The sequence below is a fragment of the Buteo buteo genome, chromosome 10 (assembly GCF_964188355.1).
Source record: "Buteo buteo chromosome 10, bButBut1.hap1.1, whole genome shotgun sequence".
Taxonomy (NCBI): domain Eukaryota; kingdom Metazoa; phylum Chordata; class Aves; order Accipitriformes; family Accipitridae; genus Buteo; species Buteo buteo.
Genome location: NC_134180.1, coordinates 10258813 through 10282674, shown reverse-complemented (window position 1 = coordinate 10282674; position 23862 = coordinate 10258813). Strand labels below are relative to the sequence as shown.

Sequence of the window (23862 nt, the reverse complement as noted above, 5' to 3'; positions counted from 1 at the left end):
CGTTTCACACCCTTCTTTCAATTCTGATTCTGAATTGAAATAAAACATTTAAGGTGGTTTTGCAGCAGTAGTTCAACTAGATGTTTTAAAAATATCTGAACTTACTTTCCCTGTCTTACAAAGAGAGCCTAGTTGCAGTTAATTCTGTCAAAGGAAGGGGCGGGGGGGAGGAGGAATGGACAATGAAGGAGATCCATGACTTAAGTTTTGTATTCAAAGTGGCAATTGCTGTAATATTTAAGAACCAGTAAAATTGCTAGTTGGCAGAACAATATACACAACCTGTATTCAAGTCCATAATGCCTTCTGTAAAGAAAAATTGATGAAATCCTTACTTTTTTCCAGACCTTCAAGTACCTGGATATGTGTATATCTGCATTCACTGTTTTTAAAGTTGTAGTTTAGATATTTACTGTTTTGCTCTTTGGAAAGTTATTTGTTGAGGTAGCTCTCAAACTCTCAAATCAAGAATAAGAACATATTTTGGAATTTGGGTTTTTTTTGAAGCTGGCTTAGTATAAAATTTCTCAGTGTATCTGACAAAGAAATGTTAACTTATAGATAATCAGAGTGAATAAATTACTGGTTTTAAATACTGTGGATGTGGACAGCACATGAAATTGTGATGTGTGTTAGCTAGATTAGTCTTTTGGTAACCTGTATTATTTCAGAGGGAACCTCCAGGACACCAAAGTTTTACCTAGTTAACTTTTTAAAGGAATAGTTTAAATTTAACAGCCAAAATAGCTGCTTCTCTTTGTAAACTCTCCAAGTACTCACCCTTAAGGAGTAAATGCTATAATTTTGAAGCAGTTGTATTTAAAAAACAAACCAATAACGACAATGAGGGTTGGAGGTGGAAATCCATGCTTGTAAGAGTAAAAGAGAAATCATAATGATCAAACAAGCTCAACTGGTTTTGCCTTTTTTTTTTTTTCCCTAGTTACTGAGTCGGAAGGATAAAGCCACCTTTGAAAAGTTGGAGTATGTTATGAGTAAAGAAGATAATTACAAAAGGCTTAGAGACTATATCAGCAGCTTGAAGATGACTCCTTGTATTCCCTATTTAGGTAAGTTGAAGTATTTCTAGTGACAAACACTAATTACATAAACACCATCTTTTGAGCATTCATGATACTATTTCAATACTTCAGTAAAGAATTTATAGCCACTAGTTGATTCTGGATACTCTGTATATGGCAAGAAATCACTTCACTAGCTTCAGAAAGAAAATACCCATTAAACCTCACAAACACTTCAGGTTTTACATACAGTATCAGTTTTCTAGGAAATTATTTTCCCATATGTTGTATAGATGCACTGATTGGCTTCTGGAGAAGTACTTAAATTGTTATGCCTGCTAGCACTCTTAGAGGTAAGTACTTGACTATTATAGTAATGATGGCTTTTAATTTATGAGAAGCTATAAATCACTAATCTCTGAGATAAATAAATGTAGACCTGAGGATTTGGAACATGCTAAAATTTTGAGATATTGCTGCTTTTAATTATATTAAGGTGACAAGAGAAACTGGGTTGTTATGACTGATTCAGCTTTATGGAATAACTGAGTAAATTATATTCCTGTGTGTCTGAAAACTAGATAAATATGTTTAATATGTATTGGTTTTGTTGCCAAGCTAATCTAGTGTTACTTAATGCCTCAATTTAGTTTGTTTAAAGTGATGTGTACTTTTTTAATGTAGCTTTGATATCATAAGATGTCAGTAGTCACATAAAATTAAGGAAATGTTTACCCATTTTTTTCCTTTTCCAGAAAAAGAGTTGATGTTTTTTCAGATATGAGTTGCTCTTACACCTAAATTCAAGATGACCTCCTGTGGTCACTCAGGCTTATTGAACTGTAATCTCTTTGTTCCTGAAGTTTCATACTTCCTTTACTCAGCTGGGCTCTTTATCATGATTAATAACTTGACGGTCGTCTTTATGCTGTGATCTGTGTGTCTGTCACAATATTATTTCAGTTGCTTCATAGCTTGATGTGAGCAACAATACTATCATTCATGTTAGAATCTGGAATGATGCTTCTAAAATACACATATTCAGGTTTTGCAAAATTGAATTTTAGATGCTTTATACTTGAACAGAAAATAATATGCTATGGAGAACCAATGATAATTTTAATGACAAATAGTCCTATGGAGTTCCTCATTCTGTCTTTGTTTTTTGCTTCCCTGTTATATCCCTCCCAGAAACATCATCTGTTCCAACATGATCTTAATAGCTGTTGGTTTCCTGTGTTTTCAAGCGTTCAGATGTTGGTAATTGTGCCTAGAATGGAAGAATCTGCATGAGTGTATTTTGTCTGAAGTGCAGGTGTGAAAATTGCTGGTGTGGCATACTATCACATGCTATCTTGTTTGTTGACATAGCTGTTAAAACTAGGCCTGAATTAAAAGGGGCAAAAAAGCCAAACATAATGTTATGTGATTAAACACGTAATTTTGTAGCTTTCTCATAATGTGTACATGTATAGTATATACTTACTGTATATGGTTCTGAAATGCTGTTTCTAGCTTTCCAGATGCTTTTTACCTATATACCATGATTTTTGAAACATGAAGCCAGGCTCAAATTGTTTTCTTGCCGATTATAAAAGTCCCAAGCTAACATGCTGTCAGATACTTTAAAATCTCAAGGTACTCTAACCCTTGCTATTATGGTCTTCTGATACTTACTGCTGTACAGAGAAATCTTTATGATACGGTGTATTTTTCTGATACTTCAAAAATACTGCCTTGCTATGTGCAAGTGTATATTAAAAAAAAAGTGAAATGTTGGTAAAAAATGCTTTAAGTTTTGTTCAGTTACAGATGTTTTCCTTGATACATTGGCAACTTCTTGTCTAACTTTTGCATTAGAATAAGCTTTGGGCTTGACTTGATAGTTTGTTGAAGTGAAATGTATACCTGTTTTCTCCTTAGAAATGCTCTTTGCTGTGACCTGCTGTAGTTAAAGAATGTGTTGTGACCTGGTTTCATATGATATCAATTCTTACTAATGATGTGAAGAATGTCCTCAAGCCTTTTTTAATTCTCCAAAGGAATAGCAAATGCCCAGTGGTGCATTTGCTCTAAAATTAATTTTGTAAGGTTTAAATAAGTGGCAAAAAGAACAAAATTGCCTTGAAACTACAGTCATGATAACTCTGGATCCGTCTTGGAAGATTGGCTCTTGAGTCCAGTTTTTCTCATTTCATCAAAGCTTTAATCTCCAGTAAGACCTGAGTAGATTTGCAGGAGTGTTATTTCTAAAATTTCCTTCCCAAGGCATTTTTACTAATGTAAGAGTCATATGGAACAGAAGTAACTTAAGTTGCTTGTTTTACTTACTGTTTTAAGCTTACCAGCTATAGGTTATAATTCCTGAAAGGATCTTTTTCTGCTGCTACTTCTGGTATAAAATCATATACTGGAGTAGTGCTGCTCCTGGTTTAAAATGTGTAGAAAAGTCTGCCTAAACGTCTGCAGTTTGAAACTGTGATCATGGCATGTGCTGGAGAGTGGGATTAATCATAAGGTCCATTTCCTCTCACTGTAAAAGAAGGGGTGGAGTGAGGCTTTCTTCACTGTTGGTGCAGAGATCCTGCAGTTGCCGTGCTCCTCTAAAATGCTCTTTACAAGATTTCAGAGAATCAAGCCTGCCACACAGTTACATTTGCCATGGCAAATCCCCTCTGGAGAAATACTGGTACTGGTTGTGAAGGACCCTGTTTGGAAGGTCATAGGGAAAGTGAGTGTATAAAGGAATTTCAGCTGCGATTTCAAGGGTGAATTGTTTTACCCTTCAGAGGTTGCTGGGTTTACCCTTATGCAACCAAATATCGAATGTTGGTGTGGAGTTTTTTTCATGACCATCCTAGCGTTAGAAGATAATGCTTAAATGTGTTTTTGTGTAGTCTTTGCAATGGGAATGGAGCCATAGAAGTACAGACTGTTTTCTTATTCCCACAGCTCACTCACTGTGGACAAGATAAAGATGTCTTTCCACATTTAATGAGGTGGGGGTGATAAAAATATTTTTCAGTTCCTTGCAGCAATAAGTGTGATGTGATTCCAAAGCTCTAGAAATGCAAGTGAGAGCAGCACATCATCAGTGTGGACTCAATAACTTAAATGTGAGTGGTAAGAGTCATGCAACACCAATAATAATGTTTAGCCTTAGGTCCTCATTACACAATGGGGGCCAGTGTTGCATCACCTGGCCAACTAAAGCAGCCAAAACAAATGGGAGCTGTATATGTGTTATATTTCACCTTAGAATAAAAACCTATTCTCAAAGGGAGTCTTATCATGGAGTTCTGATTAATTTTAGATTGCACAATGAAACAATTGAGCCATATCTTGAGAAGTAAGATTTTTATTTAACTAAGCAGTACTACCTTGTGAAATATTTTCTTATAGCTGTCTTTCAGGAATTATATCCAGAAACAGAAAAGCTGAAAACAGGTTATTGAAGTATTCATCTGATGAATATTCAGCTACTTCAGTGATAATGCTTGCAATAGACTTTGGAAATATATGTGAAAACTGTGTTTCAGGTTTAGTACAGGTTAAACTTTTTCAAGGTCTGCTTGGTTAAATTTGGACTGGTAGTACAGGAATGGTGAAAGCTAGAGCCTTCATAGACAGACTGCTTCTGAATGTCCAGTGCAATAAGCTTGAGGGATGCTATAGCCTCTTTTGAAAAAATTTTCTAAAGTGAGTGTGAGAGAAAACATTGAACTTGTCAATTCATTTACCCTGCTTAGAAAATTCAACCCAAAAGCTAAGAACTGATAGTTACAAGCATTTGAAAGTAGTAAATTATTGTACAGAGTATGAACCAACCTGAAAAAGAGATGCTATACTTTCTCTCCTCGTAATCTTAAATTGGCATCTTAAAATTAAGTCTTTCCTTTCAGAGAACAGCATTTGTACAGTCTGAGCTTTCTGGGTATATTTTGTAATAATGTTTAGTTAATGTCATCCTGCAGCTTTAAACTGGGGAAGAATCACTTTTTAGATGTCTAATATATAAGATTTAATTTAAAGGCTGAGTGCAAGCTAATTTTACTTAGGGGTTTCTGCAAAGTACACCTTTCACTGACTGCACTGAATAAACAAACACTGTTTTCGTAGCAGGCAAGAGATTCTTGTCATAAAATAAAATCTCTTCCAAGGAGAGGAAATCTGTCAGTTGAATGACCTAAAGTCGTCAGAAGTGTTCATTAAAGGAACATTTTGAGGGTGCATTTTCAGCTTTTAAATTTATCTCAACTGCTATTCCATCCAGCTACAATAGAAAAAAAAGAATAGACTATAGATAGTCTGAGTTTTAAGCATTTGCAATTAAAAAGCATTTTATAGGACACTCAATCAATGAGGTCTATACAATATTTGTAACAAACAGATATTCCTTATATGAAGAACAATGTCAGAACTGTAATCTTAAACATTTGTCAGTTAAAATTCTTGGAATGTGGGAATGCAATATGCCGGGACTGATTCCCCATCTACCCACCCACCCCCGCCAACCCCAATTAAATATGGTTGAAACTTGTTGGCTTTGATCTCTCACCAAAGATTTAACTACAACCCTTGCAGCCATATATTATCAATGAAGCTTTATCTGCTCCAGAGAACATGTTTTGAAAGCAAAATGCTATTTTCTGTCCTCTGAATTACAGATGAGGTTTTGCATAGCAATTGATACAGACTGATTTAACATAACAATAATATTATTCTTTTAGCTATTGGGGTTTCTTATGTTAAATAGGGGCAAAGTTCGTTAAAATCCTGAAGGCACATACAAGGTGCCAAACGAACACATCGGTCACAGTTCTGAACAGCATATTTTGGTTTTGTGTAAAATCAAATTAAATTAGGTAAGCTGTATGGCCAAGTATAATTATGAAATAATTGTATATACTAGGAGGAGAGCTTTAGTTTCAAAGACTGGCACCTAAATTGAACATTTTGTTGTTTCCAGTTTTGGAAGTATCTTGTTTTGATGCAGTATGTTGTATGGCTTTTGTTAAAGGTTGGAAAAGTATTTCCTAATTAATTTCTTAAATGGCATACTAACTCCAGTGGAAATCTGTTATGTAGAAGGTAGAAAACTTAATATAGACAGTATCAAAAGTTGTATACGTGTAGGGGAAAGGAAATGTGTCTGTCATAAGAGTAGTCCAAGTTTGGGGTGGCAGGGAGAATAGACTCAGAGCTGATTTCTAATCTTTGTTTTACTATGTCAGGAGAAAGCTGTGTTGGAGGAAACCTTCCAATATTCAGAGTTGGTTCTTCTCTAAATTAGTATATGTGAACTCTTGTTCAGACCTCATCACTCCTAATTGGAGCAGAGGAGGGGACTCCAAGTGTCAAGTCATGATTTAATATCAGGACTTTTCATTTTGCTGTTGAAGTTTGAAGTATCAAGAAATATTTTTGTTTAATTAGGATGTTTGAATGCGGAGGTTGAAAGTAAAAAAAAGTACCAAGCAATTTGGTTGTCCTCAGTGTAACAAGAATTTCATACAATTATTTTTCTCATGTTAGGAATATTTTGCCTAAGTGTTTTACAAAAGGTAGGATATGCAGACCTTAAGGAATTCTCTACACCACTAAGAAATTTTATATTTTATGTTTAATTCACCACTTCATTTTGAAATAATTATTTGTTGCGAAAATCTCTCTCTGCTGGCAAAGCTAGAAAGACTTCAATTTTTTTTTTTGTGTAGCTTCTTGGAGTAAATCTTAAACAGTAATGTGAAGTCAGATTTTCATTGAAAGTAATACCAACATTTTTAAATAAATTGTTAAATAACTAATCAATTTCACATTAAAGCAAGACAATGTCAGTTCACATATTTACATTTAAGGATTGAGCTAACCTGAAAAAAGCATAAGCTTTTTAAGTGAAAAAGCTTATATCTCGTCATATATCTGGATTTTCTTACCAGCTTTAATGACTGTTTACATAAAGTATGTTGGGCTTGAACAAAGATAAATATGCTTTGCAAGCACAAACATCTGCTTTTGTGAATGTGTGTTTAAAAAACACCGTCTGTCACAGTAGAAAAGGTTTCTAAAAAAAAAAAACCAACGAGGGGAACACAACAGGGGAAAAAAAGACAGGAAAACTGTAGACCTGCTTTTTGCAGGGGCAGATTGTGCAAAATGATGATTAAAAAGTAATATTTTATTTTTCTGGAACTCAAGCGCTGAGAAGTTTATATGTGATCACTTGAGCGCTGGGGGATTTTCCTCCTCAGTCTATAGGTCTGATCATCATTTGAACTGCTTTCAAGGAGTAGGAACCTCCGCGGTACTCAGCCCAAAATATTCCATCCTGATACTTGCTCCTGTAGTGGCCTCCTCTGTACCACACCCCGTTAAGGTTAGAGTGGGCGCACGCATTGTACCACCAGCCACCTTTGTGAAAATGAGCACAGTTTCCTGTGGAACAGAAAGAAATGGGTGAACTTCAATGTTAAAGAGGAGAAATGGAGATTAGCAAACACTTTCACATTCTGGCTTACTCTTAGAGGGAACTGTGAAGTACTTTATAGCTTGTTGTGGTCATAGCAACTGCTGCTTCTACTTAAATTGTAAGTTCTGTTATAACAGCAGCCATTGCCTGGAGCGGGGATTATTGACACAGTATTTAATGTGACAGCTGAAACCTAAGGTGATCAACTCGTCTCAGACTACCAGCAGTGCTTACCCGTGAGCTAACATTCAAGGAACTTGGATTATGTACTGTTTAGAAATACTTGAATGGAAGCAATGTGAGTTGATACAGTCCCAAGCAGCGCGCAGGGCCACAGTTCTACAAAGAGTTGCTTGTAACTTGTGTATTTACTGTTATAGGCTTGTTTAAGAGTTTTCAAGATTTGTCCAGCTTTATGGTTATTGATAGCTGAGAAAAAGCAGCTGAAGTATTACACTCCCCAATCTTTCTTTTACTGCTAAGGCTTTAAGGGGAAGGCTGGAGGAAGAGCGTGGAAGTGAACAAAAAAGCATCCTTTAAGGAGAATGAAACAACGTGATCTGCCTGTTTCTCAAGTATTGGTACATAACTAAGCCTGTACACAATCGCATTTCCTTTCATGCTATTCAGAGGCTTTAGTTCATGGTGACTATTGTCATGTGGCCACAGTGCTACTCTGAGAGATCACCTGGACAGGTGTTCTGATTGTAGAGAGTCACATGCAAGTGATAAGGATGTCATTGAGCTAAATAGAAAGCTTGCTAAAGTGTGCCTGCAATGAGAATTTGAATTTCTGAATGGTGCAGGGGCTTGAAGGGGGGTCCTGTCAACATGATTTTGATCATAATTGATTTGAAGCATCTTTCAATAGAGTTGTTTTATGAGAATTTAGATACTTTTTTTATACTGTATTCTTTTTTAAAGGTGGTATCACTAATGGAATCTACTGTATTCACTTTTCGCATACATACTAGTTTCCTTACCTGAATACATATCCCTGTCTCTGTCCAGTGTTGTAAATTGCTTTCCATTATGCCATATCATGGAATCGCCTGCATTTCCTTGGTATGTTCCTAAGCGTAGCCTGTAGAATTCGTTTTCGGGCTCCAGGCGGAAACTGCTGTATTCTGCATAGACTTTCTTATTGCTCCAGTCCTCTAATTCAATCAATAGTCTGTAATTATCCTGATTGGTAAGCGTGTAAATATTTTCTAGTCCCAGCCAGTACTCTCCATCAATGTTTCCAAAACCTTTCTGTACAGAAGATCAGAAGGTGATGTTAGCTTAGTTTTTCTTGTTTGTCAAAAAGCTCATTGGCAGGAGTATTATAACCCAGTGGAAGTTGGGTGCTGAAAGCCTTTAAGCTTCTGAATGCCTGCTCAACCCATGCATTTAAATGCTTTATTTTGCTGCACTTGGCCATTTACTCAGTTGGACTGCTAGCTGCAGGAGGTGCTAACAGAATCAGTAAAGGTGACAAAACTATCTGTTTTCTGTGATGTCCTCTTCTTTTTAAGATAAAGAGATAGAATAGGAAAACTGAAACAATATATTTCTTGACAAAGCTAAGGGGATCTGTAAGAATGTGCGAATAATGAAATTTAAGGGGGTATATTTCCAGGTTGGAAATGGTATTTATAGATCAACATTCTCAGTGTTCAAGGTAAATAACTTTTTTGTTGCCTTTTAAATGCAACTAGTGTTTTCTTTTTACACTTAAGTTTAATCACATAATTCATCTGTGCTCTTTACTAGATTTATTGGCAATGAAATACAAAGACTTCTTTCCTTTCAAATCACAGACTACCAGTACAGTAGATGTGAAGTGATATTTCATATCTGCTGTCTCCTGTCCCTGAGTAAACCAGTGTTGTTAATGTTTGGTGTTGCAGCTAAGGTAGGTACATCACCCAGCTATCTGTTACACTTCCTAGTTTCTCAGGTATTCCTACTCCCCTTCTCTGGCCGTTGATTATGTAGGACCTATAGTTGACTTCCTGCTTCAAATCACTTTCTGGGGATGTCACTCTCCAGTAGATAAACACTCTAGGCTCCTAACTCAAGCTGCAGTTTCACAAGTGGCTTAAGTTGATCTAGCAGCATACCGCTGCCAAAAATGGTAGCAGTGCTTTTCTCCTGGCTCATGGCCACATTTGCAATACTTCCCTTGTGTCAACATTGTAGCTTTGGAGCTACACTGACGTGTTGGGAAAGATGGAGAAATGTGGGCATGGGAGACATGTCTTTTGTCAGTGGTGCAGGCTTTAGTTTAAAGCCAGTCACAGGGGTCTACCTTCAAGTACTTGAAGTTAGGTTAATAGGAATACCAACTTCAGCCACTGCAGTTTTAATGAGAGATCTCTTGGGGGCAAATTTGCCCAAGCTTTGAGCCATTGTTACACACCAGTTATACACTGTTCTACATTTTCTTTGCATTATGTTCAAAATATATATGGTTACTTTATAAGGCACTCCATAACTGCCTTGTAACGTTAAAAAAAACAACCACCCAAAATCCAACCACCTACTTTTCTGAGAAGACTTAAAATAACTGCTACTAAGGAATGATCAACATTTAAATCATTAAATTCCAAGAATGCAAAAAGTGAAAATCTTCATAGTAATTTTTTGTCATTTCCATTTATATATGAGATACTGCTTTTTAGATTACTGGTTGAGTTAAATGTGGCTCAGTTCTCTCTTCAGATACAATGCACGTGGCAATTGTAGATCCGTTTAAAGTGAGCACAGCATCACAGGAGAAGACTGTGTCCTATATGTATGAAGTCCACACATTATTATTATTATTATTAATATAATTTGTAAAACCCCAACCAGATGGATTTTCAAATTTCCTATCTAGCATGTAATTATTCCAAAGCAGCATGTGTTTGTCATCCTAGGCATTATGGCTGCCACTGCATAATATCACAATAACACACAAGAATGTGTTTCCCTTCACCAGCCCTACATCCTCAGATTTCTAACCTAATTTTAAAGGTAGAAATTATTTCCTTTAATTCATTATTAGGAAAGTTTAAGTTGAGGCCCTGATCCTGCAAATCTATTAATGTGCTTACATGAGTAATTCCACTGGCTGAGATTGCTTATTCATAAGGGAGACAAGCTTTTCAAGTATTTACTGTAGTTCTCAGTGTGTTAATAAAAATCATGTGTTTGGTTAGGTCTTTGTAATAAAAGACTTCCCAGTCACTGTCTAGAATAATATGTGTCTCCCCAGTAGTTGTGCTGTGCATTACAAATGCAGGCTATTTTGGACAATAAGTTAGTTCATACAAAATGAAGTAATGCACTGAGCGAAATAGGGTGTTCCCACTGAAATATGTTTGCCTCTGAGGGATGACCACTCTTTTCAATTATCTTTGTTCATAAAATTAATTTTACTAACTCAAGCAGCTATCTATTTCCAACTCCTCAGTGTTTATCATTCTATTTGCAATGAAGAATTGCATTGGAAATGTTTGCACCATCTTGATTGCGATAGATAATGTCATTGCCACACTGAAATGAAGCAGCTGGTTTTCTGCATTACAGAGTTTACCTTGTAACTGTCCCAGTTCCTGAAAAAGTTGACAGATCCATCTGTCCTCTTCTGAATAACTGCCCATCCTCCAGGGTCCAGGCTATTCTCACACCACAGTTGCATTGGCTCATTACTGTTTTCAGGTTTGATCATATAAATCCCGCTGTTGGAATGCCCAGCTTCCTTGGCTTGTTGGCAGTCTTTGAATGGACCTTTTTGAAAAGAAATACTGTAAGCATTCAAGCTTGGCTATGCAGCGCACATTGTTCAAAAATAGTTTGTAATGGAAAGTCAGTAATTCAACTGAGGTAAAACTACCATGGAAAACAGTGTAAAAAGTTACTGTCTTAGATTAATTGTGTATATGTAAATAAATATGTCAATATCCTATATATATTTTTTAAACGAAACCTTCATTTTGCTAAACAGATAATAGACTTTGGTTACCAACACCCAATTTTTAACTTTGTCTACAGTGTCAAAGATTTATACTCTGACTGTTGATATTCAAGAAGTGCATTATGATTTTCATTGACGTCTACCTTTTGTAAAAGTGGTAGAGGTGAAAATAGTTAATTTACTTCATTGTCCTAGTGGGCCCATTTGAAACTGATGGAAGTTCAAAACAAACCCAAGACACCCAAACAACCCCCCCACACCTGAATACATAAATAGTTTGAGAGCTGCTGTAAGAAATATTTATTGCCAAAGTCTACAGACATGGAATTTAGTGAAAGAGTATTCTTACACTGCATAACTTTTTTGCCTGTATATACTTATCCAGTTCTGGGATCAGCCTTTTAACAGTGGATAGGAATCTTTTAAGTTTTGTGGGTCAGCCTGATGTGGTATGTGTAGATGGATACTGATGAAGAAAATAAGCAAGCAGTGGAGAAGGACTTTTGAGCAGCTAAAAGGGCTTACATAATTGTTCTCAGGGCTGGGACTCTACAAAAATCCTGTTGCTGTTGATGGTGCTGCTTGAAAGCTCTATTTTAGACCACGTGAGTAGTGGTTTTTACAAATACTACTTACAGAAGAGCATCTGGTTATTCTGTAAGAAGCATGCAGCTTACATATCTCTGAAAACTCTGCCTAGTTTGCCTTTCAGTTTTTGGTAGTATTTTTATTTTCTGCTTTTCTATAAAGGATTTATGTTCATGTATCATTACTTCAGTTGATCTAGAGAGACTGGTTATTTACTAATGAAAAGCAGGATATGTTCTGATGGCTAGTTAGTGGTGGATGTCCTAACTGTATTTGAAAACTCATACTCAGTAAATCTGACAATAAATTACCTACAGCTTTCCTCTCATTTTAGAGGGCTCATTTTCTTGAATGTACTTGGAATTTCAGAGAAAACTCATCAGTCACAGAAGAAGCTAATGTGCAAAGAAGCATAGAAGACAGTTGAGGTTATTCTTTAATCAAAAGCAGAGGTCAAGTTAAAGTGATCTTCATTGCAGATTAAGGTTGTGCGACAAAAGCAAATTGAAAGTTGCACTTTTTTAGATTTTATAGTAATAGTTGCCAGTTGGATAAGTGTCTAATTAGCAAGAAATACATAAAGGATTTCATATTAATTAGAATGTAAAAAGCTTGTGTATCTAATAAAGGTGACTGCTTGGAGCTTCTGACTGTGACGGTGCTACCAAGAACGGTTACAGACATTGAGCCATCATTGTAAGTACAACTGCATACTGTACTGTCAGTATTTGACAATGTTTTTGTCATTCTTGCAGCGCATGCAGTAGTAGCTTAGGAAAGAAGTACTGTTGCTTTGGTGTATGAGTGCTTTTTCTCTTGTTCACAATTAAAATTTCCATGTAGATTGTACATGATGCAGTCTGTCCAGTGGATAGATAATTTCCTGGGCTAAGTTGGGTCTCATTCCTTTTCTTTGAACTATCTGAAGTAAATTTGGGTGCTGTTTAACTGAACAGGGAGGTTGTTCTAGAAGCATTATTGTAAAGCAATTATTGCATTAGAAAAAGTGTAAACAGACAAGTAGTATATTTTGTAACATGAACTGAATATTAAGAATAGCTCAATTAGATCTGCTGTGTATTATTCATGTGATTTCTACTGGAGGAGGAATGGAGGACTCATTTTGCCATGAGAGATGTTTGGAGTGATTTAAAGTAGCTTTTAAGGCAGCCAGAATTGTACTGGTCTGTTTATATAATACACTTTGATCGCTTCTGAAATTCAGCTGGCATTAAGGTCACAGCATGTAACTTGTCTGCTTTTTGATGCTCCAGTTTGTTTATGTGCTTATCATAAGTTAATGTTGTAGTACAGGTAACAGACTTCTGCTCTGAGTGTAAGGAAATAGAACAAATCCCATAACTTCTGGTGTATACCCTTGAATCTTTTTTGAGAAGTAAATTCTTTTTTACATGTAATTATTTTAAGTTCACTGCATAAGAACTAATCCATTTCTTGTTCAGTGAAAATGCTGAGATTTGTGAAACGGTGTAAAATTCTCTACAGTGCTGGTATGAGCGGAGGCTCTGGCTAATGAAAAAAGCGCAATTACTCTGTTTAAGATCTTGTTATTTATGTAAGGAATAAGTATCTTGTGCATATCTAGTCTTTTGTAACAATCTGCATACACTAAGTTGCTGAGACAGTTGTAAGCCAGAAATACTCAGAGAAGATGATCTGTTAAATATCTCACTTCTAAAATTGTGGTTAGATGTATGATTTAGTACAGATCATATTCTGTTGTAAATGAGATGTAGTAGAGGAGGAAATTGGTGAAATATTTTTAAGTTGGAAGCTTAATAAAATTATGGCTGAATCCTATTTTAAGATGTTATCTTGAGCAGATGATATAGAAGCTGTGCTTGTGTGAGCTTCATATAGAGGATTTTTTGGACAATCGTAGAGGAAAATTAAAAAAAAATCAGAGCTAATAACTGGGCATTGTGTTGCAATTTAGAAGTTTTGTTTCTGATGACTGATGCTCTACCAGCTGTAGCAATTCTTAACCCTCATTTTCCCAAGGCACTGCAAGAAAAACTTCAAACTCAAGAATCTAGTATTAAATAAAGGAAGTTGAATACTGTTAAAATAAATTTCCCAAGATTTCTTTGTGTTCCCTTGCAAAAATGGATTCAAACTCTGAACTTTTAGGGGTAAAGGGGCTAGTGAAAACCATGGCAGATAATTTGGGGGAAAATGCTTAGTGCTATTGCTTCCTGTTGTATGTACAGCAGCGAGAGAAAAAGATGCATTTATAACAAAAGCCTTGAAGCATGGGTCTTCTGGGAAACAGGAAGTCAATGTTTTTTAGAATTATACTTTTGCTGTCTGACCAGACATTAATGTAATGCTTTTTATATTAGCTGTTTCCTTTGTGTCATGAAGTGTGATTTAAAATTCTCATGACATCTGGCATTTTACTTGGACTTGTGCTAGAATTTTCTCCAGACCCTGAATAAAAATAGTTACTCTTTACATCAGCAGCTAGTTGTTTGTAATGCTGTAGAACAGTCACAAATAAATGTTTGTCTTCATCTGAGGAACCAAGTTGAACTTTCAACTGTGACTAAAAGAAATTCAAAAGAAAAAAAAAACCACACACACAAAAAAACCACTCAAAGAACCCAAACACACAAAACCCCCCCCCAAGCAAACCCTTTTGCTGTGCAAGCTAACAGAAGACAAGAGCAAGTGTTTGAATGGATGTCTGAGAAACTTTTTCTGAATCCTTAATTTTTTTTAATCGGAGTTCTATCAAAATTTTAATAAAGTGAGAATCATGATAGAATTCAGGGCAGCTCAGAAGTAGATAATTTTCTTGTCACTGGTTTTGTTTCAAGTGATAAATGAATTTATCTAATGACCTGAAGAATCAAGCACATGAAGATGTGATGCAGTCTCTTGAATGTATTTTCATAATATTTATGGTATTAGTTTAACTTGCCATCCTCTACTGACATCAAATTACTGGGAATGCAGTTACTTACTTTAAATTTTCAAAGCTGCCTGCATCTAGTTGGATCCAGCCTTGATTCAGTTATCCTTTCAAACTTGTCTTACTCTCTTGAATATTTCAACCAAACACTTAGAGACTTATTGCATGACTGTGTTGGTGGATTTAGATGTTCATTTTAAAGCAGCTCAGAATAGGAGTAGTAAAATTCTTCTAGCAGCATTAACTTCTGGCAAATGTGTATGTCTGACAACTACTTAAAATTACTTCATTTATTTAAGATTAATTAGCTTCTCTTATTCACCATTGCTAGTTGCTGTAACATGCAGCTAGTAGGCATCTTCAAGGAAACAGGGCTAAATACTAGAAATTATATGCTAATAATGATTTTTCATTCCCATAAGTCAAACCCAGCTGGAGACAAAAACCCCAATACTTCGTGACTCAAAGGTGTAAATTCTTCAGATTGAATTTCTGAGTATCAGCTATTTCAACGATTCTCTTATGCAGCTATAGCTTAAGAATTAGACTATTTAGTAAACTAAAGCTTTCCTTGGGGCGGTGGGGGTGTGGGTGGGGATGGAGAAGTTCAGAATTGGGAGCAAGGGCTATCTGTACCAGATACTTTCAATTCTTCATTATGTGTATAGCCAGAACAGTTTCCCTCTGAAACAGAGAAATCTCTGGTTAGATAAACAGTGCTAGTTAACTCACCTTCATTAATTAAAGCCAGTGGTGGTACTCTGAAAGGACTCTTTGTAGGAGAAGTAGCTGGATCGGGTGGTGGCCTTACATCTCTGTCTCTAGGATAACCTGGGTCTCGCTGTATCTCGTTACCGCCCAGAAGAACGGGAGTGTATGGCTGGCTGTTAGGAATGTGCTGTGGCACGACTTGAACAAGAGGTGGAGACCCATGGGTGTCCTGTCGCGAGAAGATTCTCAAACACTGCTCTTCCAGCAGTGAGATAGTCACAGACTGATTATTTACAAGATCAGTTAGTGCTGCGTATTTTACTTCAAGCTCCTTGTATTTTGTTGCCATCTTCAACATTTCTGTTGTAACATTAAGGACTTTGTTTTCCAGTTGGGAAAGCTCAAGTGAGTTATCACGCTTTCGAATTATCTCATGCAAGAGTTGCATGTAGAGTTGGGTGACCCGAGAGTTCATGTTACGACTTTCTTTCCTCAGTAATTTTACTTCATTGACAATGTTTCCATCCACATCCACTACCAATTGCAAAATGTCAATCTCCCGCTTTTGCTTGGAAAGCACATCTTTCAAGTTCTCTATGTCCATTCTTGTGACTTCATCTTTTCTGTTACCAGTACCTGGTCCATTAGTATTCACACAAATTGGCCCTGTGATTTTTTGTTCTGGGACCAAGAATGTGTAACCACATTTCTTGCCTTCCTCTCCATTGTCTGCTGAACGAGGGTGCCTCCGTTGGGATGTTTTATTAGGTGTAGATTGTTCTGTACAGCGCCCAATAGACAACAGCAGGAACAATAGTACACCCAAAGTCCATTTAAATATCTTCATTTTAAAGCAAGTATGATGGCTGTCAGAAGAGACTATTGAACAGATAAAAGATAAAATAATTAAATTAGAGCTATACCTAAGGCTCCTGTACTGCTTAAACAGCCTAAACTGATGGGTTTGCTGTGCTTACGTGTATGTAGACAAGTCTTTGGAATATGTTACTTGGAGTTAGATTCCATTAGATTAGCTTCAAAAAATAGCTTTCTATTTTGAGCAGCAAACCCTAAAATTTAGATACTGGATTTAGTAGAGAGGTTGTTGCAATGGATACATTTTCAGAAACAATGTTCTCCTTAGATTATGTATTATGCTTTCATTATAAAATTGACTGCTCAGATGTGTACTTACTGCAACTGAATGCACAAGGTTATAGAACATACAGAGTGCTTGCATAATATTTTCATGGAAGGGAAGTAGGGAGACAGTGATAGTATTTTCAAAAATATTTATATAGATTTTGGAATTTGGATTAGATAAGCCTTTCTGGTCCTCTTTTAGCTTTATATATGATATGTAGATGTATAATCTGTTAAATACTATACACATACCTATTAATATATACACACATTTTTCAAATTTAATATATTCACATATATATTAGACTTGAAAAATAAACACATATCTAACATTATTTTTGGACATTAGTGTTAGGAGATCAGTGTAAGATAGTTGTCTTAAACATAGAAAATCACATATTCAAGGAACTTCAAATTTGTAAGGAAAGCCTATAATGCTGCTAGCTCTGCATGTGTCTCTACTTAGTCGCCTTTTGACATAAACATTTAAAATTGTTGTCACGCTATTTTTTTTATATTTGAGAACATTTTTATCCAAATAACACTGAAGCATCAGGTGTTATCGCTATAAATACCATACTGAAGTGTTCCATTCACCTTTTAAAGAAAATGAAGTATTGCTTTTATCTTCACGTGAAGAATTAAAATGCAATGATAAAGACCCAAGAATGTTCTTAGCGAGACCTGTTTTTTAATTTTATTTTTTATGTATTCGAGATGATAAACAAAGGTAGCACTTAAATCAGGAAAAAATTGTAATGTTTCATGTTTTGTTTTGCTTTGTCAAGCAGATCACTCTTCTTATCTCAGCTGTTGATCTGGCTTTCCGAAACATGCTACTGTTAACGGTTGTACAAGGCCTTGTACAGTGGCCTTTGCATAGATACGAAAAGAAATGAAGTAAAACCAGACATAGTTAATTTTCATGCTGTTCCTGTCAAGTTCAAGTTTAAGTGCATTTAGCAATCCTGAAACAGTCACCCTGAAGGAGACACAGACCTGTGCTGCTTCCTTTACACTCACGTTTACAAATGATAAGGTGACTTTTGTGTCAGGTCACTTCTCCCAGTTCTGTTACTAGCTTTAATATTATTGCCACAAATGATGTCTGCGCAATCTCAGAGTAAACGTATCAAGTCTTTATTTTTTGTTTTCACTAAGAGCAGTGGTTGCAAATTTCAAACCATGCTGTACTTGCAATCAGGAATTATATCTAGGAATCTTGATCAAATGTTCCACTGTTGCCTGAAAAGAACTTTTTCGTTGGCTGACAGTTGTATTGCAAGCCCTACTTCTGGGAGGGGAAGAAAACACTTGCTTTTAACACATATTGAAAATCATTTCTTACCCTACATAAATGGAGGGAATACATAAAAGTTTGAGAAAGCTTGTATTTAAAAACTTATTTCTGTATGTTTTACTGTTAGGATGTAGTAATAAGTATTTTGGTGTCTGCTAGTAAATGCTTTTTTTCAAAAACAGAACTTGATTAAAAGTTTTGTTAATATTTTCCTGCTGAAAGTGTAATTTCTGTTTAACAAAAAAAAAAAAGGCAGGAAAAAGTATTACTTTTCTCCAGAGCTAATTGTGTATTTTTCTTTGGTAATTTCAGACATTTGGAATGTTAATACCTTGAACAGTGCTTAAAGTTAGAAGTTCATTAGGTTAAATTTTCACATGGATCATGGTAAACACATGGGAAACAGGTCTCTGTGTGGTTTCTAACTTGACAAGGATGAGCTGAACTAATTGGCTGAAGTTAGAAACCTCTTCACATCTCCTGAATTATTTTTGAATGCATTTATGTTTAGTGTTTGCAGATGGCAGGGCAAGTGACTTCATGGCATATGGTTAAGGATGAAGCCATAGTACAAGTCCAGTATTTTACTATTTTCACAGTATATAATAGCTACTTCATAGTCCAAAAAGGTGAATAACACTTTAGTTCTTGGTAGTTTTTAAAGACCCTATACAGTTACTTAAATAATGAATGGCTGGGGGTTTTCCCCACAGCAGCACATTTTTCCCCTGAAATACATTAAAACTTAAATGAATCTTTCAAAACGAAACATTTTGCACTGCAGCCCACTTTCTGAACATGTATTCTGATGCAGTCTGCTTTCTGCTTTTCTTTTAATATTATATGTGTTCATTTTGAACTTTTACACTTATGTGGTAAAGTTAGAAGTTCTGTGTGTACATAAGTGCTATCAGGCCACAAAATGGTCTAATATAGCATAACCAAATGCAACAGCTGCATAAGATTATGCCCTAGAACTTTGAAATAATTCAAATGTCTTGTATTAAACTGAGACATTCAGATAAGCAGAGATGAGTTCCTTCTGAGAATCTACCTGGTAGGGAACATACATGCTTCCATGGAAATTTTGATATTGAAAAAATTATATGTCTTACAATGTTGCTTGACATGTTTGAGCAGCTTAATGCCTAACTTGTTATACAATAATAGGTTCTGAGTAAGATATTTACCTGGAGTTTTAATCAGCTTAGAAGGAAATTAAAATACTGTTTCAGAAATTTCCTGATGTTCTGGGTAAGCAGCTTAAAAAAAAAAAATGAACTGTTTATCCAAAGTATCACAGAATGATAGCCTAATATGTAAGACCTAAAAATGACAAATATTAGAGTTGGGAAATAGTTTTATTCTTTTAATCAGACATATCATGTCACAAGTTCCCAGGTTTAGATGTTTAGGTAGTGTCATAGCAGTTATGAGATAAAGCAGTTGAGGCTTCAGGGATCAGTTTAGACAGAACCATGGTCTCAAACCCTTCCTGCAAGTCTAGAGTTGTTTGTAGTGAGTGGGGCTGCTGAAATACCTGAATGCAGACCTTGGAAATGAAGTGTGAGAGATTGAGATTACAGATACTATTGCTTCAAAATATGTTATTTAACTCTTTATGAAGTCATGTTTTTTTTAAATTAGAATAGACTGTCACTTCACTTGCTTGTGTCATGTTTCTGTGTCACCCAGTTTTGGGTCTCAGATTTCTATAGAAGTTGTATTACATATGTTCTGGCATGCTGATGTTTTATTGCTTCTGGAGGAGAAAATGTGCATCTATTCATAGCAACACAAACTTCATCGCCTTGTCAGAAATACTCAGAGCTGTGGATAGGGCTTCAATACCATTTTACATTTAATGCCATTCCTGTTCTTCTGCTGCTTGCTTGCTTTTTCCAGGCTGATCCCGATTTAAAAAAAACAACAACTTTTTTTCCAAAATTAGTCAACTTATTACTTTTAAGGGTTCAAAGGAACAAAATTCCAACTTAAAAAAGCAAAATAAACCATTAACTACTATTAACTTTCACTGACAAGCTACTATAATGTGGGCTGTGTTACCCCCCAAAACGTTGTATGACTTAGAAATATTAGAGTTGCAGGGATGAAGAAGTGAGGAAGCTAGCATGTATTTAGCATTTTTTAACTTTCTACACAACAAACTATTTGTTCTTTGTTGTACTGCTGTGACTCTCACGTTCAGCAGGATGTAGAATTCAGAGACCCACAACACAAATTAGAATCTGTTCTTTCAGAGCTGACGAAGACTGCTTCTCCCTGGGCAGCGTAGGTTGTTGTGACTGAATGTAATGGAAATGTTGCAGGTAAATGGGAGTATAGGATTCCCTTTGTATGGAAAGTGCAGTATCAGTACATATCTTTATTCAGAATATTTATTAAAAGAATATGGTCAAATGATAAATACCAATGGTGCCCTCTCTTATAAACCTCCATTTATGAACGTGTAAAATGGGAAGAGAAAGAGACAGGGTTTTTATGAGAAAACCAATGATAATACTGAGAATAAAGATCCTCTGAACATGATACCAGTTAGTCTGAAATCTCTTTTATTGATGTTACACATACTGCATTTTCTGTTAAGCTTTGTCTAAGCAGCTAAAATCAAGAAAACCATCTATGTTCCCCTATCTCTACACAGAATAAGTAGATATTTTTGTTGATTTTTTTTTAAGCTTAAAACTGTGTCCGTAACATTAGCAGTAATACTGATGTGGGGAAGACACTCTTATTATAGGAGAAATGTTCACATGGATTTTTGACATATCTGTGTAGTTCAGTAAGTTACTTTCCCCTATATCAACAAGTGCTTTTCCAGCAAGTCACTCTGATGAAATAACAGGATTACTTTCAATTGTATTGACTGGGATCCAGGAATAATACATTCTTGGTTTTTGTTAGTCAGGTACATGATGTATAGAGTCACAGAAATCAGCTTCTCTGAGATTAGTGGGAATCTGATTCCTTTTAGGAAAGGCAATCTAAAAATCTTCAGGGGTTTTCAAAGTAGTCATTGAAAATGTATCACTTTTAGAAATTATAGATTCTTAGAAATTCTCTGTAGAAGAGACTTGTCAATCTTGTCATACTAGATACCCTGAAAACACAGCAAAAATATCATAACACTTCCAGATTTTTTGGTGAAGTTTTTTTTTTATGTGAGGGTTGCTTTACATTTTTTTGCAGCCATTGTGTGTGTGTTTGCACCATTTTAACAGGCAGGTACAATGGAGGGTGCATTTTGCATTTGGAAGTGTTGTTTAGGGGCTCCAGAATTCTCTGTAAAACATACTGAAGAGATTAAGCATCTAGTGATGTTTGCTATGGGAAATTTTGCTTCATTCATTGGTATATGAATTTTAAGGACCAGAGTAAGAGGGCACATTACAAAAAACAAACTAAGCCCAGTAAAACAATAATTAAGACCTGATAAAGCCATGTAGTTACTGGCAAAAGTTTAAAGGTTCAGAATTTCCACTCTTCAAAATAAATCCCTGTAAAACTTTAAATGGCATGTTTTTCCGTCATACTTCAGACCATTCTTGTGGTAACAGCATAATATTAGTATTCTGTTATTTAAAGTAAACATTTCAAAATTTGAACTCTGAAGTTGGAAGACAGCAAAGGAGAGAGAGTTAAAACCTTGCACATAGCCAGTTTATTGCTTTAAAATTATTGACTCAGCTGTTTTCATTTGTGAAAGATTTAGGAATTATTCTAAGCAGCATAAATCAAAATGTTGGCTGATCATGAATGAATGGAGACGGGTGTCCAAAGCACACAATGTAGGCTTCAAATGGTTTTTTGTTGTTGTTTAGAGTGTTCTCTTTAATATGTAAAGAAGCACAAAAGGATAGTAAGAAAAAGGGCTCAAGAACTTGGAAAGGATCCATCTTTCTTGTTTGTCAAGACTGCTTCAGACTTTTTTTCTTCCCATAGCTACTAAATCTTAATTAAGTTTGCTTTCTGTAACACTTGGTCTCTTCTTTTAGCATCACCCTCTTCATTCTCTCTTTAATGTGTCAGACATTTCTGAGAGTTTGCTAACACAAATACGTAACTTAAATTCTTTTCCATTGTTCTGGATTATTCACCATATTTTAATTTCCAAGTCAGCATGAAGAAAGGCAAAAAGTAGAAGATTATATATTAGCAACTCTTTCTTGGTTTTTATCAGTATTTTTGTCTTCTGTTTGTAAACATCTTTCTTGTTTTAATCCTTGACTTGGAACTGCATCCTTCCCCCTCCCTCCCCGCAAAGAACTGTAACAAACCCCTCTATTTTCCACTTAATACAGTGTTGCATTTCATGTTTTTGAAATGAATCTTTATTTAGAAACAAACTGCTGTTCAGTTGAGGTACAATTAACTTCCCCATCATTAAACAAATTACTAAAGGAAGAGATTAGTGCCTGTTTCAGGAATGTCTTTGGATTTTCAGCTGCATAATTGTTTGTGCTACAAACTTGATTATATTCTGAATCAACGTATGACTCGGGTTTCTTGGTTGGTTGTACAACTTGGACTACTTCTACTGCTCAAAAGTACCATAAATAAAAATTTAGTTGAAACAATATACAATGATTGCTACTCACAGATGTGCATTGATTTACTTGGGACTTTTTACAGTGGTTTTATTGAGGTATCCATTTTCTCATCCTAGTAAGGCTAGGTCTATGCTCTGGTGTTGGGTGAAATCCAACTTCCCTGAAATTGATAGGTTTTCTGGCTTTTGCTTTCTAGTATGATCAGAATTTCACATTAATATGTTCACAATACCCAAATTACATGCATAGCAAAGAATCTGGTAGTATTAATTTTCTGTAACCGTAGATAACAGAATCTACAGAAAATTTACAGCTAAACAACTGAAACTTGTTCATCCTTACTACTGGAATGAGTTAGTCTCTGCTCTTATGCAGAGCACTCTTTAATTCTTCCCAAGTTTCCAAAGTCTACCAAATGCCACAAAAGTGAGTTATATATTTTAGTTGTCACATTTTTCTCAGGCTGAGAGAGATTTGTTTCTTCACAATTGTATATTGAGGGAGATGTCTGTAGAATTCACAAATAGCTCAAAATTAAGCTTGCAAGTAAGAATAACTTTAAAACTTACCAAGAAAAAAAAATCTTGCAGCTGTTTTGCTTCTGTGGTAGATGGAAAATCCAGAGGCCAAGTTGCTCTTTCTTCCTATATTACCCGATGCTGTGGATTGTTAATCTGCAGTTGGAGTTGAAAACTGCTTTTGTCTTTCGCTGTTAGATCCAAGCTGTTTTGAGGAATTGGGTTTCTCCATACGATAACCAAGCTAATTAATCATTGAAAAAGAAGAAAAAGTAATGTTCCAGTATGTATTATTCCAGAAGAGAGAAATGTTTTTTGAAACTGCAGTGTTTTATGCTCACATGCAGAAGTGCACTAACTAGCTACAGCTGACCCAGATTCCATATACATCACTTTTGGACAGGTTTTTTTAAACACACACTCGACTTAGACGTTCAGCCCACCTATGATGTCACCGCGAACACACTGAGAGCAGAAGAAACTCCTCCTTCGGATTTCCTATCCATACCCTCCAGAAAAGGAGGGGGTAGGGAGGCTGAGAAGTTAGGAACAAGGAAAGATTGTTTGCCAGTAGAAGGGAGGGTACCATATGGCAACAGACTGTGCAAGAGTTCAGCAGGCAATTACAAATCAAACATTTTTACTACGCTGACTAAAGATGC

The 23862-nt window shown here is 35.7% G+C and overlaps 2 protein-coding genes across 11 annotated transcripts in view; one reads left to right on the top strand and one right to left on the bottom strand.

Moving 5' to 3' along the window:
• Positions 1 to 23862, top strand: part of RALGPS2 (Ral GEF with PH domain and SH3 binding motif 2) — a 128034-nt gene that overhangs the window by 66111 nt on the left and 38061 nt on the right. For all 10 annotated transcript variants that reach the window (XM_075038600.1, XM_075038591.1, XM_075038598.1 and 7 more), the window contains one exon: positions 944 to 1070. In XM_075038600.1, coding sequence (XP_074894701.1) covers positions 944 to 1070 — 127 coding nt within the window. The remainder of the gene's footprint in view (positions 1 to 943; positions 1071 to 23862) is intronic.
• On the bottom strand, positions 4365 to 23619 carry ANGPTL1 (angiopoietin like 1). Its single transcript, XM_075038577.1, has 5 exons — positions 23252 to 23619; positions 15690 to 16547; positions 11054 to 11247; positions 8475 to 8745; positions 4365 to 7457 (listed from the first exon to the last, which is right to left on the bottom strand). The coding sequence occupies exons 2-5, from the start codon at positions 16513 to 16515 to the stop codon at positions 7270 to 7272; spliced, it is 1479 nt and encodes a 492-aa protein (XP_074894678.1). The 5' UTR covers positions 16516 to 16547; positions 23252 to 23619; the 3' UTR covers positions 4365 to 7269.

Coding starts and splice junctions, on each gene's coding strand:
- ANGPTL1 (XM_075038577.1), bottom strand. CDS start 16,515: ATGAAGATATTTAAATGGACTTTGGGTGTACTATTGTTCCTGCTGTTG. Junction 8,746..11,053: donor GGAACTGGGACAGTTACAAG/GTAAACTCTGTA, acceptor TCTTCTGTACAG/AAAGGTTTTGGAAACATTGA. Junction 7,458..8,474: donor AGACAGGGATATGTATTCAG/GTAAGGAAACTA, acceptor TCTGTTCCACAG/GAAACTGTGCTCATTTTCAC.